Source organism: Chlamydotis macqueenii, chromosome 25 (assembly GCF_036417535.1).
Source record: "Chlamydotis macqueenii isolate bChlMac1 chromosome 25, bChlMac1.mat, whole genome shotgun sequence".
Lineage (NCBI taxonomy): Eukaryota > Metazoa > Chordata > Aves > Otidiformes > Otididae > Chlamydotis > Chlamydotis macqueenii.
In genome coordinates, this window is record NC_141580.1 from 6,183,172 (window position 1) to 6,198,492 (window position 15,321).

The 15,321-nt window shown below is 55.8% G+C and overlaps 3 protein-coding genes across 3 annotated transcripts; all 3 read right to left on the minus strand.

Moving 5' to 3' along the window:
* Nucleotides 1-247: 247 nt before the first annotated feature.
* LOC147597810 (feather beta keratin-like) lies at nt 248-4,599 on the minus strand. Its single transcript, XM_086766450.1, has 2 exons — nt 4,552-4,599; nt 248-574 (listed from the first exon to the last, which is right to left on the minus strand). Exons 1-2 carry the CDS (start codon nt 4,597-4,599, stop codon nt 248-250), a joined length of 375 nt encoding a protein of 124 aa, XP_086622576.1.
* A 772-nt stretch (nt 4,600-5,371) lies between these two features.
* LOC147597811 (feather beta keratin-like) lies at nt 5,372-9,712 on the minus strand. The gene is made up of 2 exons (XM_086766452.1): nt 9,665-9,712; nt 5,372-5,698 (listed from the first exon to the last, which is right to left on the minus strand). The coding sequence occupies exons 1-2, from the start codon at nt 9,710-9,712 to the stop codon at nt 5,372-5,374; spliced, it is 375 nt and encodes a 124-aa protein (XP_086622578.1).
* A 772-nt stretch (nt 9,713-10,484) lies between these two features.
* On the minus strand, nt 10,485-14,835 carry LOC147597812 (feather beta keratin-like). Its single transcript, XM_086766453.1, has 2 exons — nt 14,788-14,835; nt 10,485-10,811 (listed from the first exon to the last, which is right to left on the minus strand). Exons 1-2 carry the CDS (start codon nt 14,833-14,835, stop codon nt 10,485-10,487), a joined length of 375 nt encoding a protein of 124 aa, XP_086622579.1.
* Nucleotides 14,836-15,321: the final 486 nt, after the last annotated feature.

Sequence of the window (15,321 nt, forward strand, 5' to 3'; positions counted from 1 at the left end):
GTCTACTGTTCTTGGCTGTGGTGAAGGTCTTGCATGATGTCCCTCTGCCTGTCCCATAGCGGGAGAGGAGGCAGACTGTCCTCACCAGGCTGGGCTCAGTGGGACCTTCCTGCCATGGGGAACCAAAGCAAGCAAAGAAAATGGAGAGCAAGGTAACGTCGGTCAGCTAGGTTGAATATAAAATGCAGGAGATGGATCCTGTGCCCAGCACCACGTTCTGAGTTCCTCAAGGCGTTTCCCTGGGTCTTTACGACAGGAGGTGTCTTCTGTCATGGTGGCGGCTGGCAAAGCCGGAGAGGTCACAGCAGTCAGAGTTGATGGGCACTCCGTAATGGCTGAGGATGTTGCCAACAGCAGCGGAGGTGGAGGAGCCCACAGCGGTGTTCTGTGGGAAGGAGCTGAGGATGGGTCCGGGCAGGGTCACCACCACGGGAGAGGGCTCGATGACAACGGTGGAGTCCTGGCAGCGCCTGACACAGGACTCATTGCAGCTGTTGGCCAGCGGGGTGGGGCCACAGTGTCGCAATGGCAGGCAGCGGTCGTGGCAGGACATGTCTCTGGGCTGGAGGTGCACCTGGGAGAGAGAGCAGGGAAGAAACAGAGCACAAGGGCAGATGAGGAGCAACCTGGTTAGCCTGTCACAAAGGACCCAAGGCCACTTCTGAGTGGGGAGATGGAGGCTCGGCCAGGAGACATGCAGTCTTCACGGCCCTTTGAAGAGCAGCCTGGCCCAGGGACGATCTCTTGTCGTGTGTCGACCCAAAGACCCCTCAGCCACATCCCAGCCTCTCTCTAAGCAGACCTTCTCCTGCTTCCCTCTATCCTCAAAAGAAGACTCAAAGCACAGTCCGGGACAGGGCCAATACCAGCTGGGATGGCTCTCAAAGATCCGATCTGACCTTGGCAGAGGAGAAGGAGGCGCTTCAAACTCACCTGATTCCCAAGGAGAAGGAGGCAAGAGAAGTGAGTGAAGGAGCAGGGCTTTGGGCTACCTTTTATAGCTGCCCTTCATTGCCGCAGGCCCACGGGCACCCTTGGCAGAGGTAACAATCTTCTGCCAAGCTCATCTTGCATGCAAAGCATCACAGCTAATGGTAGGGGCTGTGCTTTGGTTTCCTGCACTGCTGCCTTCTCATTTCCAGATCTGGGCCATGCCCCTTCCTCTAGGAAGGCTCCTTCTGAGCACTGGCGTGACATGCCACAGGCTTTCTAGGACAGGAATGCAGCAGTGCAGGAGGAAGACCCAGCTCAACGGCTGGACGAGTACAAAGTAGGCCAGTGACACCAGCCTGGCTGACTCTGGTGGGGCTGTTTGCAGTATCATTGTCAGGAAGAAGCTGCGGCCATTCTTAGCTGGAAGCCCAAGGCTTCCTGTGTATGAGGATGTGCCATGTCCAGTCTACCTCTTTCCTGTCCTCCTCAGATCACCCTCCACATGCTCACCTGGTTTTGCCTTGCCAGGTGTGTGCATTGCGCTGCTGGGTTTTGACCTCACCCTGTCTAACACTGCCCCCAGGAAAACATTGCAATGTGTTTTGACTCACATCCTCTCTGGGCAGTCTCTAAGTGCACAAACAATGCCACGCGCTTCCTAGGACCTTGTCCTTCCCCAGCATGCTCTAACCCTTCTGCGGGCTGTCTCAGGCGTCCTCAGCAGAGTCCGCGGTTGGCTGCGTTCCTACGTGCGTGCTGGTCCTGAGTGCTTTTGTGAGCAGCTGTGTTTGTGTGAAGTCACGTGGGAGCACAAATGTGTGCCTGATTCCCTGCTGATGTGCAGGCACCTGTGTGGATGTGTCTTTGTGTGTCGCTCGTCAAGAGGGAACGTGCTGCTCACGGCAGGATCACTCTCCACTGCTGCGTCCCTGAGCAGCACAGAGCAGCAGGTTCGCAGGGTGAGAAGGAGGCTGAGTGCAGCTGAATGGTGGAGCCTGATGTCGGTGTGTTGAGTGGAAGGACAGACCGTGTGGCTTTCACAGGAAAAGCCAAAGAACTGATGAGTGCTTTGGACTTGAGTCCACAAGGCCCTCCATGTCCTGCATTGGAATGTTGATGGCAGTGTCCAGCAGCTGCCTCTGGGAGGGAACGGACGCTGCATTCAAGACCACATCCCTCAAAGCCTGCTGCTGTCCCCCAGCGGTGTCCAGAAGGGACTCTCTTTCCAACAAGGGCTGTGCATGCTGTGTAAAGTTCCTGAGCCCACTTCCCCTGGCAGATGTCTTTGTGCCTGGGATCAGGTCCAATGTGCAGACAGGGCAGCCATTGCTTCCCTCCTTCCCTTCAGTGACCTTGGGTGCCATCATTGCCAGGGAGCTCTGCTGGGAGAGCCCAGCCAAGGCTGATTGCCCTGACTGCAGGAGCACTTTTGCAACAAAACTATTGCAGGAGCAGAATGCCATGGGAAACTGTCCTGCAGCGCACAGGGTCCCCGGAAAGATGGTTAACCTTCTAGGACAGCCTCCTGAGAGCACCAGGATGGTCCTGTGCAATGTGCAGAATGGTTAGTTGGGAAAAGCCAAAGCACAGCCGGACTGGAAACGTGCAAGGGAGGTGAAGGGAGCAAGGAAAGGTATCTCTGAGGCAATGGACAGCAAAAGGAAGGGTAAGCGGGTGCGAGGTCATTGGTGGGTGAGGGAGAGGGCCTGGCAACAAACGGTAGGGAAAAGGCTGAGGTACTGGGTGCCTATTTCTCCTCGGTTCTGAATGGTATGACTTCTCCTCACGCCTGCCACATCCCTGAGCCTCCCTGAAGACTCTCTGGGAATGAAGCAGCACCCACAGTAGCAGAAGGAAGAACCAGGGTGCTCCGACTCCCATTTGGACAGACAGAAGCTGATGGGATCAACTGGGATGCATCTAAGGGTGCTCCAGGAGCTGACTGGACAGCCTCTACTCAGTCGCTGGAAGCAAGACGGAGCAAACACTCTCAGAGGTCATTCCTGTACCCATGGAAGGCAAGAAGGGGCTTGGGAGCAGCTCACATGGCTTTAGCGAGGGCAAAGCAGTAGAAGCAGCAAAGCTCCTCTCCAAGGAGCCTGTGCGCAGGGAAATGCACAGTCAGCCCCCCCCACAGCAACACGTACACACAGGTGATCCAGCACAGACGCTTATACGTACGCCTGCTCCTGCATGCACGTATTTGCATAGAGATTTACATGCGCGCTCATCTCCAGGGATGTGCAGACATAACAGCACATATCCGCGCACGTCTTTGCCCATGCACTCTCATGGATGCAGACCGATGTCACACCCATGCATGCTCCACAGCACATGCCCGTGAGAAAGCACATACCCAGTCGTGAGGAGGTGTGCCCAAACACACTCGCACACAACCTTTGCGCACACTCAGGCTTGCGTGTGCATTGTCCCAGGCACACGCAGATACACATGCGTGTGAATGAAGACATGACCAGAGCCAGAGCAACACGGCTGTGAGCACGAACATGTACCCATATACCTCTGGAGACCACCTGGTCCACCCCCAAGGCTCAAGCAGGGCCCCCCAGGGGCAGTCACCCAGGACCGTGTCTGGGTGGCTTTTCACTGTCTCTAAGGAAGGAAACTCGGTGAGCGTCCCGGGCATCCCACGCAAGTTCTCAGTCATTCCCGCAGCGCACTACCACGTGCTGCCTTGTTGCCGGGGCACAGGACACTGTGCAGATCCCATCCACAGACGGGTTACTCCAGTTTGGTCACACATGCGTTTAGAGAGTTTTGTTGCAATGGGAACAGATCCAGTCATCCTTTCAGCTGTCAAACACAAACAGGCCGGCCAGCGTTGCCAGTGAACAAATGCCAGCAGCCTTTCTATCCTTACTTCTTAGGGCGTAAATCAAGGGCTTCAGCTGCAGAGGAAGAGCGGTATAACAAACAGGCACTGCTCTGTCAGTTGACGGTTTACATCACCCTAAAACTCCCAGCCTCTGGCACACATGCCCTTAGTTTGAAGTATAAAGCCTGCACGGATCCTGTGCCCTTTTTGTACCTTTCCAAGATCTCTTTTCTTGCGCAAGCAAACCAAGGGTCATGCCAAGAGCCAGGAGCAGCACTTTGGCAAAAGGGCTTAGCCACCTGTCTGGAGAAATGCCATCCCTCCCTCTTCTACAAGGACAATGGCAGATGGCATCATCGTGGAGAGGGACCTTCTGCTTGTTGCCACGTTTACTGCGGTAGGCTGAGGAAGGCCAGCTGTGCTGCTGCTGCTTATGGTTATCAACAGCACGGAGAGGGAGGAAAGATTTCTGACATGGAAGTGAAAGACCTTGAGAAAGCTTTGCCTTTCAGTCATTCTGAGAGATGCCCGTGAGGCATAATTCCCTGGTGGAGGACAGCGGTATGGGGTTTTGCAGTCTTCTCCCGTGCTGATCTTCGCGTTCCCGGTCATGCTCTGCATCAGAGCAGTGTGATCCCCCTCAGAAACACATCGTTTCACTGTCCCCGTTTCTGTGGTGACTACCTGCAGCTGCCACAGGCTCAGCTCCAGTTTCCAGGCTCAGCACAGTCAGCAGCATGGGTGATGCTTCCCTGCTGTGGTCTACGGGCCATGCGGCCTACCTTGGGCAGCGGAGGGCAGAGGAAAGTGGCATACGAGCTGTGGGCCATCCCAAAGGCTGTTCTCAACACTAGCGCACCTGCTCTTCTGCAAAGCAGAGCATCTTGCGCAGCCCCACCCTCTCCCACCACCGCCTCGGCACAGCTCCAACTGCAGCAAGAGGAATGTTCTGTCTCAAGAGCTCATGGGGTGGCTGGCACCTGAGGGCCTCCTGCCTTTGTGGGCATTTGTGGGACACAGAGACACAGCAAGGCAAGGCCTGATGATCCCTTGCAGCAGAGCAGCCGGCTAGGACTTCCTGGGCTGCAAGGGATGGTGCCCAAAAGAGGAGTCCCTGCAGAGTGTCCCAAGCTGCCATCCCTCTGTGAATGGAGAAGGGTCTCCTGGTGCCCTCAGCCCCTTTCACCCCAGAGCAACAGCCTTCTCCTTTGTCAGCCAGGGGAGTGTCCACAGAGGGAAGGACCATATGGAGGCCAGGCTTGAATGCAGCAGAACTTTAATGAGTGAAAAAAAGGGGAAACAAAGTCAGTCTGAGTGGAAGACAGCAGTGCATGGAATCATGGAGGAAGGCAAGAGTCTACTGTTCTTGGCTGTGGTGAAGGTCTTGCATGATGTCCCTCTGCCTGTCCCATAGCGGGAGAGGAGGCAGACTGTCCTCACCAGGCTGGGCTCAGTGGGACCTTCCTGCCATGGGGAACCAAAGCAAGCAAAGAAAATGGAGAGCAAGGTAACGTCGGTCAGCTAGGTTGAATATAAAATGCAGGAGATGGATCCTGTGCCCAGCACCACGTTCTGAGTTCCTCAAGGCGTTTCCCTGGGTCTTTACGACAGGAGGTGTCTTCTGTCATGGTGGCGGCTGGCAAAGCCGGAGAGGTCACAGCAGTCAGAGTTGATGGGCACTCCGTAATGGCTGAGGATGTTGCCAACAGCAGCGGAGGTGGAGGAGCCCACAGCGGTGTTCTGTGGGAAGGAGCTGAGGATGGGTCCGGGCAGGGTCACCACCACGGGAGAGGGCTCGATGACAACGGTGGAGTCCTGGCAGCGCCTGACACAGGGCTCATTGCAGCTGTTGGCCAGCGGGGTGGGGCCACAGTGTCGCAATGGCAGGCAGCGGTCGTGGCAGGACATGTCTCTGGGCTGGAGGTGCACCTGGGAGAGAGAGCAGGGAAGAAACAGAGCACAAGGGCAGATGAGGAGCAACCTGGTTAGCCTGTCACAAAGGACCCAAGGCCACTTCTGAGTGGGGAGATGGAGGCTCGGCCAGGAGACATGCAGTCTTCACGGCCCTTTGAAGAGCAGCCTGGCCCAGGGACGATCTCTTGTCGTGTGTCGACCCAAAGACCCCTCAGCCACATCCCAGCCTCTCTCTAAGCAGACCTTCTCCTGCTTCCCTCTATCCTCAAAAGAAGACTCAAAGCACAGTCCGGGACAGGGCCAATACCAGCTGGGATGGCTCTCAAAGATCCGATCTGACCTTGGCAGAGGAGAAGGAGGCGCTTCAAACTCACCTGATTCCCAAGGAGAAGGAGGCAAGAGAAGTGAGTGAAGGAGCAGGGCTTTGGGCTACCTTTTATAGCTGCCCTTCATTGCCGCAGGCCCACGGGCACCCTTGGCAGAGGTAACAATCTTCTGCCAAGCTCATCTTGCATGCAAAGCATCACAGCTAATGGTAGGGGCTGTGCTTTGGTTTCCTGCACTGCTGCCTTCTCATTTCCAGATCTGGGCCATGCCCCTTCCTCTAGGAAGGCTCCTTCTGAGCACTGGCGTGACATGCCACAGGCTTTCTAGGACAGGAATGCAGCAGTGCAGGAGGAAGACCCAGCTCAACGGCTGGACGAGTACAAAGTAGGCCAGTGACACCAGCCTGGCTGACTCTGGTGGGGCTGTTTGCAGTATCATTGTCAGGAAGAAGCTGCGGCCATTCTTAGCTGGAAGCCCAAGGCTTCCTGTGTATGAGGATGTGCCATGTCCAGTCTACCTCTTTCCTGTCCTCCTCAGATCACCCTCCACATGCTCACCTGGTTTTGCCTTGCCAGGTGTGTGCATTGCGCTGCTGGGTTTTGACCTCACCCTGTCTAACACTGCCCCCAGGAAAACATTGCAGTGTGTTTTGACTCACATCCTCTCTGGGCAGTCTCTAAGTGCACAAACAATGCCACGCGCTTCCTAGGACCTTGTCCTTCCCCAGCATGCTCTAACCCTTCTGCGGGCTGTCTCAGGCGTCCTCAGCAGAGTCCGCGGTTGGCTGCGTTCCTACGTGCGTGCTGGTCCTGAGTGCTTTTGTGAGCAGCTGTGTTTGTGTGAAGTCACGTGGGAGCACAAATGTGTGCCTGATTCCCTGCTGATGTGCAGGCACCTGTGTGGATGTGTCTTTGTGTGTCGCTCGTCAAGAGGGAACGTGCTGCTCACGGCAGGATCACTCTCCACTGCTGCGTCCCTGAGCAGCACAGAGCAGCAGGTTCGCAGGGTGAGAAGGAGGCTGAGTGCAGCTGAATGGTGGAGCCTGATGTCGGTGTGTTGAGTGGAAGGACAGACCGTGTGGCTTTCACAGGAAAAGCCAAAGAACTGATGAGTGCTTTGGACTTGAGTCCACAAGGCCCTCCATGTCCTGCATTGGAATGTTGATGGCAGTGTCCAGCAGCTGCCTCTGGGAGGGAACGGACGCTGCATTCAAGACCACATCCCTCAAAGCCTGCTGCTGTCCCCCAGCGGTGTCCAGAAGGGACTCTCTTTCCAACAAGGGCTGTGCATGCTGTGTAAAGTTCCTGAGCCCACTTCCCCTGGCAGATGTCTTTGTGCCTGGGATCAGGTCCAATGTGCAGACAGGGCAGCCATTGCTTCCCTCCTTCCCTTCAGTGACCTTGGGTGCCATCATTGCCAGGGAGCTCTGCTGGGAGAGCCCAGCCAAGGCTGATTGCCCTGACTGCAGGAGCACTTTTGCAACAAAACTATTGCAGGAGCAGAATGCCATGGGAAACTGTCCTGCAGCGCACAGGGTCCCCGGAAAGATGGTTAACCTTCTAGGACAGCCTCCTGAGAGCACCAGGATGGTCCTGTGCAATGTGCAGAATGGTTAGTTGGGAAAAGCCAAAGCACAGCCGGACTGGAAACGTGCAAGGGAGGTGAAGGGAGCAAGGAAAGGTATCTCTGAGGCAATGGACAGCAAAAGGAAGGGTAAGCGGGTGCGAGGTCATTGGTGGGTGAGGGAGAGGGCCTGGCAACAAACGGTAGGGAAAAGGCTGAGGTACTGGGTGCCTATTTCTCCTCGGTTCTGAATGGTATGACTTCTCCTCACGCCTGCCACATCCCTGAGCCTCCCTGAAGACTCTCTGGGAATGAAGCAGCACCCACAGTAGCAGAAGGAAGAACCAGGGTGCTCCGACTCCCATTTGGACAGACAGAAGCTGATGGGATCAACTGGGATGCATCTAAGGGTGCTCCAGGAGCTGACTGGACAGCCTCTACTCAGTCGCTGGAAGCAAGACGGAGCAAACACTCTCAGAGGTCATTCCTGTACCCATGGAAGGCAAGAAGGGGCTTGGGAGCAGCTCACATGGCTTTAGCGAGGGCAAAGCAGTAGAAGCAGCAAAGCTCCTCTCCAAGGAGCCTGTGCGCAGGGAAATGCACAGTCAGCCCCCCCCACAGCAACACGTACACACAGGTGATCCAGCACAGACGCTTATACGTACGCCTGCTCCTGCATGCACGTATTTGCATAGAGATTTACATGCGCGCTCATCTCCAGGGATGTGCAGACATAACAGCACACGTCTTTGCCCATGCACTCTCATGGATGCAGACCGATGTCACACCCATGCGTGCTCCACAGCACATGCCCGTGAGAAAGCACATACCCAGTCGTGAGGAGGTGTGCCCAAACACACTCGCACACAACCTTTGCGCACACTCAGGCTTGCGTGTGCATTGTCCCAGGCACACGCAGATACACATGCGTGTGAATGAAGACATGACCAGAGCCAGAGCAACACGGCTGTGAGCACGAACATGTACCCATATACCTCTGGAGACCACCTGGTCCACCCCCAAGGCTCAAGCAGGGCCCCCCAGGGGCAGTCACCCAGGACCGTGTCTGGGTGGCTTTTCACTGTCTCTAAGGAAGGAAACTCGGTGAGCGTCCCGGGCATCCCACGCAAGTTCTCAGTCATTCCCGCAGCGCACTACCACGTGCTGCCTTGTTGCCGGGGCACAGGACACTGTGCAGATCCCATCCACAGACGGGTTACTCCAGTTTGGTCACACATGCGTTTAGAGAGTTTTGTTGCAATGGGAACAGATCCAGTCATCCTTTCAGCTGTCAAACACAACAGGCCGGCCAGCGTTGCCAGTGAACAAATGCCAGCAGCCTTTCTATCCTTACTTCTTAGGGCGTAAATCAAGGGCTTCAGCTGCAGAGGAAGAGCGGTATAACAAACAGGCACTGCTCTGTCAGTTGACGGTTTACATCACCCTAAAACTCCCAGCCTCTGGCACACATGCCCTTAGTTTGAAGTATAAAGCCTGCACGGATCCTGTGCCCTTTTTGTACCTTTCCAAGATCTCTTTTCTTGCGCAAGCAAACCAAGGGTCATGCCAAGAGCCAGGAGCAGCACTTTGGCAAAAGGGCTTAGCCACCTGTCTGGAGAAATGCCATCCCTCCCTCTTCTACAAGGACAATGGCAGATGGCATCATCGTGGAGAGGGACCTTCTGCTTGTTGCCACGTTTACTGCGGTAGGCTGAGGAAGGCCAGCTGTGCTGCTGCTGCTTATGGTTATCAACAGCACGGAGAGGGAGGAAAGATTTCTGACATGGAAGTGAAAGACCTTGAGAAAGCTTTGCCTTTCAGTCATTCTGAGAGATGCCCGTGAGGCATAATTCCCTGGTGGAGGACAGCGGTATGGGGTTTTGCAGTCTTCTCCCGTGCTGATCTTCGCGTTCCCGGTCATGCTCTGCATCAGAGCAGTGTGATCCCCCTCAGAAACACATCGTTTCACTGTCCCCGTTTCTGTGGTGACTACCTGCAGCTGCCACAGGCTCAGCTCCAGTTTCCAGGCTCAGCACAGTCAGCAGCATGGGTGATGCTTCCCTGCTGTGGTCTACGGGCCATGCTGCCTACCTTGGGCAGCGGAGGGCAGAGGAAAGTGGCATACGAGCTGTGGGCCATCCCAAAGGCTGTTCTCAACACTAGCGCACCTGCTCTTCTGCAAAGCAGAGCATCTTGCGCAGCCCCACCCTCTCCCACCACCGCCTCGGCACAGCTCCAACTGCAGCAAGAGGAATGTTCTGTCTCAAGAGCTCATGGGGTGGCTGGCACCTGAGGGCCTCCTGCCTTTGTGGGCATTTGTGGGACACAGAGACACAGCAAGGCAAGGCCTGATGATCCCTTGCAGCAGAGCAGCCGGCTAGGACTTCCTGGGCTGCAAGGGATGGTGCCCAAAAGAGGAGTCCCTGCAGAGTGTCCCAAGCTGCCATCCCTCTGTGAATGGAGAAGGGTCTCCTGGTGCCCTCAGCCCCTTTCACCCCAGAGCAACAGCCTTCTCCTTTGTCAGCCAGGGGAGTGTCCACAGAGGGAAGGACCATATGGAGGCCAGGCTTGAATGCAGCAGAACTTTAATGAGTGAAAAAAAGGGGAAACAAAGTCAGTCTGAGTGGAAGACAGCAGTGCACGGAATCATGGAGGAAGGCAAGAGTCTACTGTTCTTGGCTGTGGTGAAGGTCTTGCATGATGTCCCTCTGCCTGTCCCATAGCGGGAGAGGAGGCAGACTGTCCTCACCAGGCTGGGCTCAGTGGGACCTTCCTGCCATGGGGAACCAAAGCAAGCAAAGAAAATGGAGAGCAAGGTAACGTCGGTCAGCTAGGTTGTATATAAAATGCAGGAGATGGATCCTGTGCCCAGCACCACGTTCTGAGTTCCTCAAGGCGTTTCCCTGGGTCTTTACGACAGGAGGTGTCTTCTGTCATGGTGGCGGCTGGCAAAGCCGGAGAGGTCACAGCAGTCAGAGTTGATGGGCACTCCGTAATGGCTGAGGATGTTGCCAACAGCAGCGGAGGTGGAGGAGCCCACAGCGGTGTTCTGTGGGAAGGAGCTGAGGATGGGTCCGGGCAGGGTCACCACCACGGGAGAGGGCTCGATGACAACGGTGGAGTCCTGGCAGCGCCTGACACAGGACTCATTGCAGCTGTTGGCCAGCGGGGTGGGGCCACAGTGTCGCAATGGCAGGCAGCGGTCGTGGCAGGACATGTCTCTGGGCTGGAGGTGCACCTGGGAGAGAGAGCAGGGAAGAAACAGAGCACAAGGGCAGATGAGGAGCAACCTGGTTAGCCTGTCACAAAGGACCCAAGGCCACTTCTGAGTGGGGAGATGGAGGCTCGGCCAGGAGACATGCAGTCTTCACGGCCCTTTGAAGAGCAGCCTGGCCCAGGGACGATCTCTTGTCGTGTATCGACCCAAAGACCCCTCAGCCACATCCCAGCCTCTCTCTAAGCAGACCTTCTCCTGCTTCCCTCTATCCTCAAAAGAAGACTCAAAGCACAGTCCGGGACAGGGCCAATACCAGCTGGGATGGCTCTCAAAGATCCGATCTGACCTTGGCAGAGGAGAAGGAGGCGCTTCAAACTCACCTGATTCCCAAGCAGAAGGAGGCAAGAGAAGTGAGTGAAGGAGCAGGGCTTTGGGCTACCTTTTATAGCTGCCCTTCATTGCCGCAGGCCCACGGGCACCCTTGGCAGAGGTAACAATCTTCTGCCAAGCTCATCTTGCATGCAAAGCATCACAGCTAATGGTAGGGGCTGTGCTTTGGTTTCCTGCACTGCTGCCTTCTCATTTCCAGATCTGGGCCATGCCCCTTCCTCTAGGAAGGCTCCTTCTGAGCACTGGCGTGACATGCCACAGGCTTTCTAGGACAGGAATGCAGCAGTGCAGGAGGAAGACCCAGCTCAACGGCTGGACGAGTACAAAGTAGGCCAGTGACACCAGCCTGGCTGACTCTGGTGGGGCTGTTTGCAGTATCATTGTCAGGAAGAAGCTGCGGCCATTCTTAGCTGGAAGCCCAAGGCTTCCTGTGTATGAGGATGTGCCATGTCCAGTCTACCTCTTTCCTGTCCTCCTCAGATCACCCTCCACATGCTCACCTGGTTTTGCCTTGCCAGGTGTGTGCATTGCGCTGCTGGGTTTTGACCTCACCCTGTCTAACGCTGCCCCCAGGAAAACATTGCAATGTGTTTTGACTCACATCCTCTCTGGGCAGTCTCTAAGTGCACAAACAATGCCACGCGCTTCCTAGGACCTTGTCCTTCCCCAGCATGCTCTAACCCTTCTGCGGGCTGTCTCAGGCGTCCTCAGCAGAGTCCGCGGTTGGCTGCGTTCCTACGTGCGTGCTGGTCCTGAGTGCTTTTGTGAGCAGCTGTGTTTGTGTGAAGTCACGTGGGAGCACAAATGTGTGCCTGATTCCCTGCTGATGTGCAGGCACCTGTGTGGATGTGTCTTTGTGTGTCGCTCGTCAAGAGGGAACGTGCTGCTCACGGCAGGATCACTCTCCACTGCTGCGTCCCTGAGCAGCACAGAGCAGCAGGTTCGCAGGGTGAGAAGGAGGCTGAGTGCAGCTGAATGGTGGAGCCTGATGTCGGTGTGTTGAGTGGAAGGACAGACCGTGTGGCTTTCACAGGAAAAGCCAAAGAACTGATGAGTGCTTTGGACTTGAGTCCACAAGGCCCTCCATGTCCTGCATTGGAATGTTGATGGCAGTGTCCAGCAGCTGCCTCTGGGAGGGAACGGACGCTGCATTCAAGACCACATCCCTCAAAGCCTGCTGCTGTCCCCCAGCGGTGTCCAGAAGGGACTCTCTTTCCAACAAGGGCTGTGCATGCTGTGTAAAGTTCCTGAGCCCACTTCCCCTGGCAGATGTCTTTGTGCCTGGGATCAGGTCCAATGTGCAGACAGGGCAGCCATTGCTTCCCTCCTTCCCTTCAGTGACCTTGGGTGCCATCATTGCCAGGGAGCTCTGCTGGGAGAGCCCAGCCAAGGCTGATTGCCCTGACTGCAGGAGCACTTTTGCAACAAAACTATTGCAGGAGCAGAATGCCATGGGAAACTGTCCTGCAGCGCACAGGGTCCCCGGAAAGATGGTTAACCTTCTAGGACAGCCTCCTGAGAGCACCAGGATGGTCCTGTGCAATGTGCAGAATGGTTAGTTGGGAAAAGCCAAAGCACAGCCGGACTGGAAACGTGCAAGGGAGGTGAAGGGAGCAAGGAAAGGTATCTCTGAGGCAATGGACAGCAAAAGGAAGGGTAAGCGGGTGCGAGGTCATTGGTGGGTGAGGGAGAGGGCCTGGCAACAAACGGTAGGGAAAAGGCTGAGGTACTGGGTGCCTATTTCTCCTCGGTTCTGAATGGTATGACTTCTCCTCACGCCTGCCACATCCCTGAGCCTCCCTGAAGACTCTCTGGGAATGAAGCAGCACCCACAGTAGCAGAAGGAAGAACCAGGGTGCTCCGACTCCCATTTGGACAGACAGAAGCTGATGGGATCAACTGGGATGCATCTAAGGGTGCTCCAGGAGCTGACTGGACAGCCTCTACTCAGTCGCTGGAAGCAAGACGGAGCAAACACTCTCAGAGGTCATTCCTGTACCCATGGAAGGCAAGAAGGGGCTTGGGAGCAGCTCACATGGCTTTAGCGAGGGCAAAGCAGTAGAAGCAGCAAAGCTCCTCTCCAAGGAGCCTGTGCGCAGGGAAATGCACAGTCAGCCCCCCCCACAGCAACACGTACACACAGGTGATCCAGCACAGACGCTTATACGTACGCCTGCTCCTGCATGCACGTATTTGCATAGAGATTTACATGCGCGCTCATCTCCAGGGATGTGCAGACATAACAGCACATATCCGCGCACGTCTTTGCCCATGCACTCTCATGGATGCAGACCGATGTCACACCCATGCGTGCTCCACAGCACATGCCCGTGAGAAAGCACATACCCAGTCGTGAGGAGGTGTGCCCAAACACACTCGCACACAACCTTTGCGCACACTCAGGCTTGCGTGTGCATTGTCCCAGGCACACGCAGATACACATGCGTGTGAATGAAGACATGACCAGAGCCAGAGCAACACGGCTGTGAGCACGAACATGTACCCATATACCTCTGGAGACCACCTGGTCCACCCCCAAGGCTCAAGCAGGGCCCCCCAGGGGCAGTCACCCAGGACCGTGTCTGGGTGGCTTTTCACTGTCTCTAAGGAAGGAAACTCGGTGAGCGTCCCGGGCATCCCACGCAAGTTCTCAGTCATTCCCGCAGCGCACTACCACGTGCTGCCTTGTTGCCGGGGCACAGGACACTGTGCAGATCCCATCCACAGACGGGTTACTCCAGTTTGGTCACACATGCGTTTAGAGAGTTTTGTTGCAATGGGAACAGATCCAGTCATCCTTTCAGCTGTCAAACACAACAGGCCGGCCAGCGTTGCCAGTGAACAAATGCCAGCAGCCTTTCTATCCTTACTTCTTAGGGCGTAAATCAAGGGCTTCAGCTGCAGAGGAAGAGCGGTATAACAAACAGGCACTGCTCTGTCAGTTGACGGTTTACATCACCCTAAAACTCCCAGCCTCTGGCACACATGCCCTTAGTTTGAAGTATAAAGCCTGCACGGATCCTGTGCCCTTTTTGTACCTTTCCAAGATCTCTTTTCTTGCGCAAGCAAACCAAGGGTCATGCCAAGAGCCAGGAGCAGCACTTTGGCAAAAGGGCTTAGCCACCTGTCTGGAGAAATGCCATCCCTCCCTCTTCTACAAGGACAATGGCAGATGGCATCATCATGGAGAGGGACCTTCTGCTTGTTGCCACGTTTACTGCGGTAGGCTGAGGAAGGCCAGCTGTGCTGCTGCTGCTTATGGTTATCAACAGCACGGAGAGGGAGGAAAGATTTCTGACATGGAAGTGAAAGACCTTGAGAAAGCTTTGCCTTTCAGTCATTCTGAGAGATGCCCGTGAGGCATAATTCCCTGGTGGAGGACAGCGGTATGGGGTTTTGCAGTCTTCTCCCGTGCTGATCTTCGCGTTCCCGGTCATGCTCTGCATCAGAGCAGTGTGATCCCCCTCAGAAACACATCGTTTCACTGTCCCCGTTTCTGTGGTGACTACCTGCAGCTGCCACAGGCTCAGCTCCAGTTTCCAGGCTCAGCGCAGTCAGCAGCATGGGTGATGCTTCCCTGCTGTGGTCTACGGGCCATGCGGCCTACCTTGGGCAGCGGAGGGCAGAGGAAAGTGGCATACGAGCTGTGGGCCATCCCAAAGGCTGTTCTCAACACTAGCGCACCTGCTCTTCTGCAAAGCAGAGCATCTTGCGCAGCCCCACCCTCTCCCACCACCGCCTCGGCACAGCTCCAACTGCAGCAAGAGGAATGTTCTGTCTCAAGAGCTCATGGGGTGGCTGGCACCTGAGGGCCTCCTGCCTTTGTGGGCATTTGTGGGACACAGAGACACAGCAAGGCAAGGCCTGATGATCCCTTGCAGCAGAGCAGCCGGCTAGGACTTCCTGGGCTGCAAGGGATGGTGCCCAAAAGAGGAGTCCCTGCAGAGTGTCCCAAGCTGCCATCCCTCTGTGAATGGAGAAGGGTCTCCTGGTGCCCTCAGCCCCTTTCACCCCAGAGCAACAGCCTTCTCCTTTGTCAGCCAGGGGAGTGTCCACAGAGGGAAGGACCATATGGAGGCCAGGCTTGAATGCAGCAGAACTTTAATGAGTGAAAAAAAGGGGAAACAAAGTCAGTCTGAGT

Coding starts and splice junctions, on each gene's coding strand:
- LOC147597811 (XM_086766452.1), bottom strand. CDS start 9,712: ATGGCCCACAGCTCGTATGCCACTTTCCTCTGCCCTCCGCTGCCCAAG. Junction 5,699..9,664: donor TCTGCCCTCCGCTGCCCAAG/GTAGGCAGCATG, acceptor TCTCTCTCCCAG/GTGCACCTCCAGCCCAGAGA.
- LOC147597812 (XM_086766453.1), bottom strand. CDS start 14,835: ATGGCCCACAGCTCGTATGCCACTTTCCTCTGCCCTCCGCTGCCCAAG. Junction 10,812..14,787: donor TCTGCCCTCCGCTGCCCAAG/GTAGGCCGCATG, acceptor TCTCTCTCCCAG/GTGCACCTCCAGCCCAGAGA.
- LOC147597810 (XM_086766450.1), bottom strand. CDS start 4,599: ATGGCCCACAGCTCGTATGCCACTTTCCTCTGCCCTCCGCTGCCCAAG. Junction 575..4,551: donor TCTGCCCTCCGCTGCCCAAG/GTAGGCCGCATG, acceptor TCTCTCTCCCAG/GTGCACCTCCAGCCCAGAGA.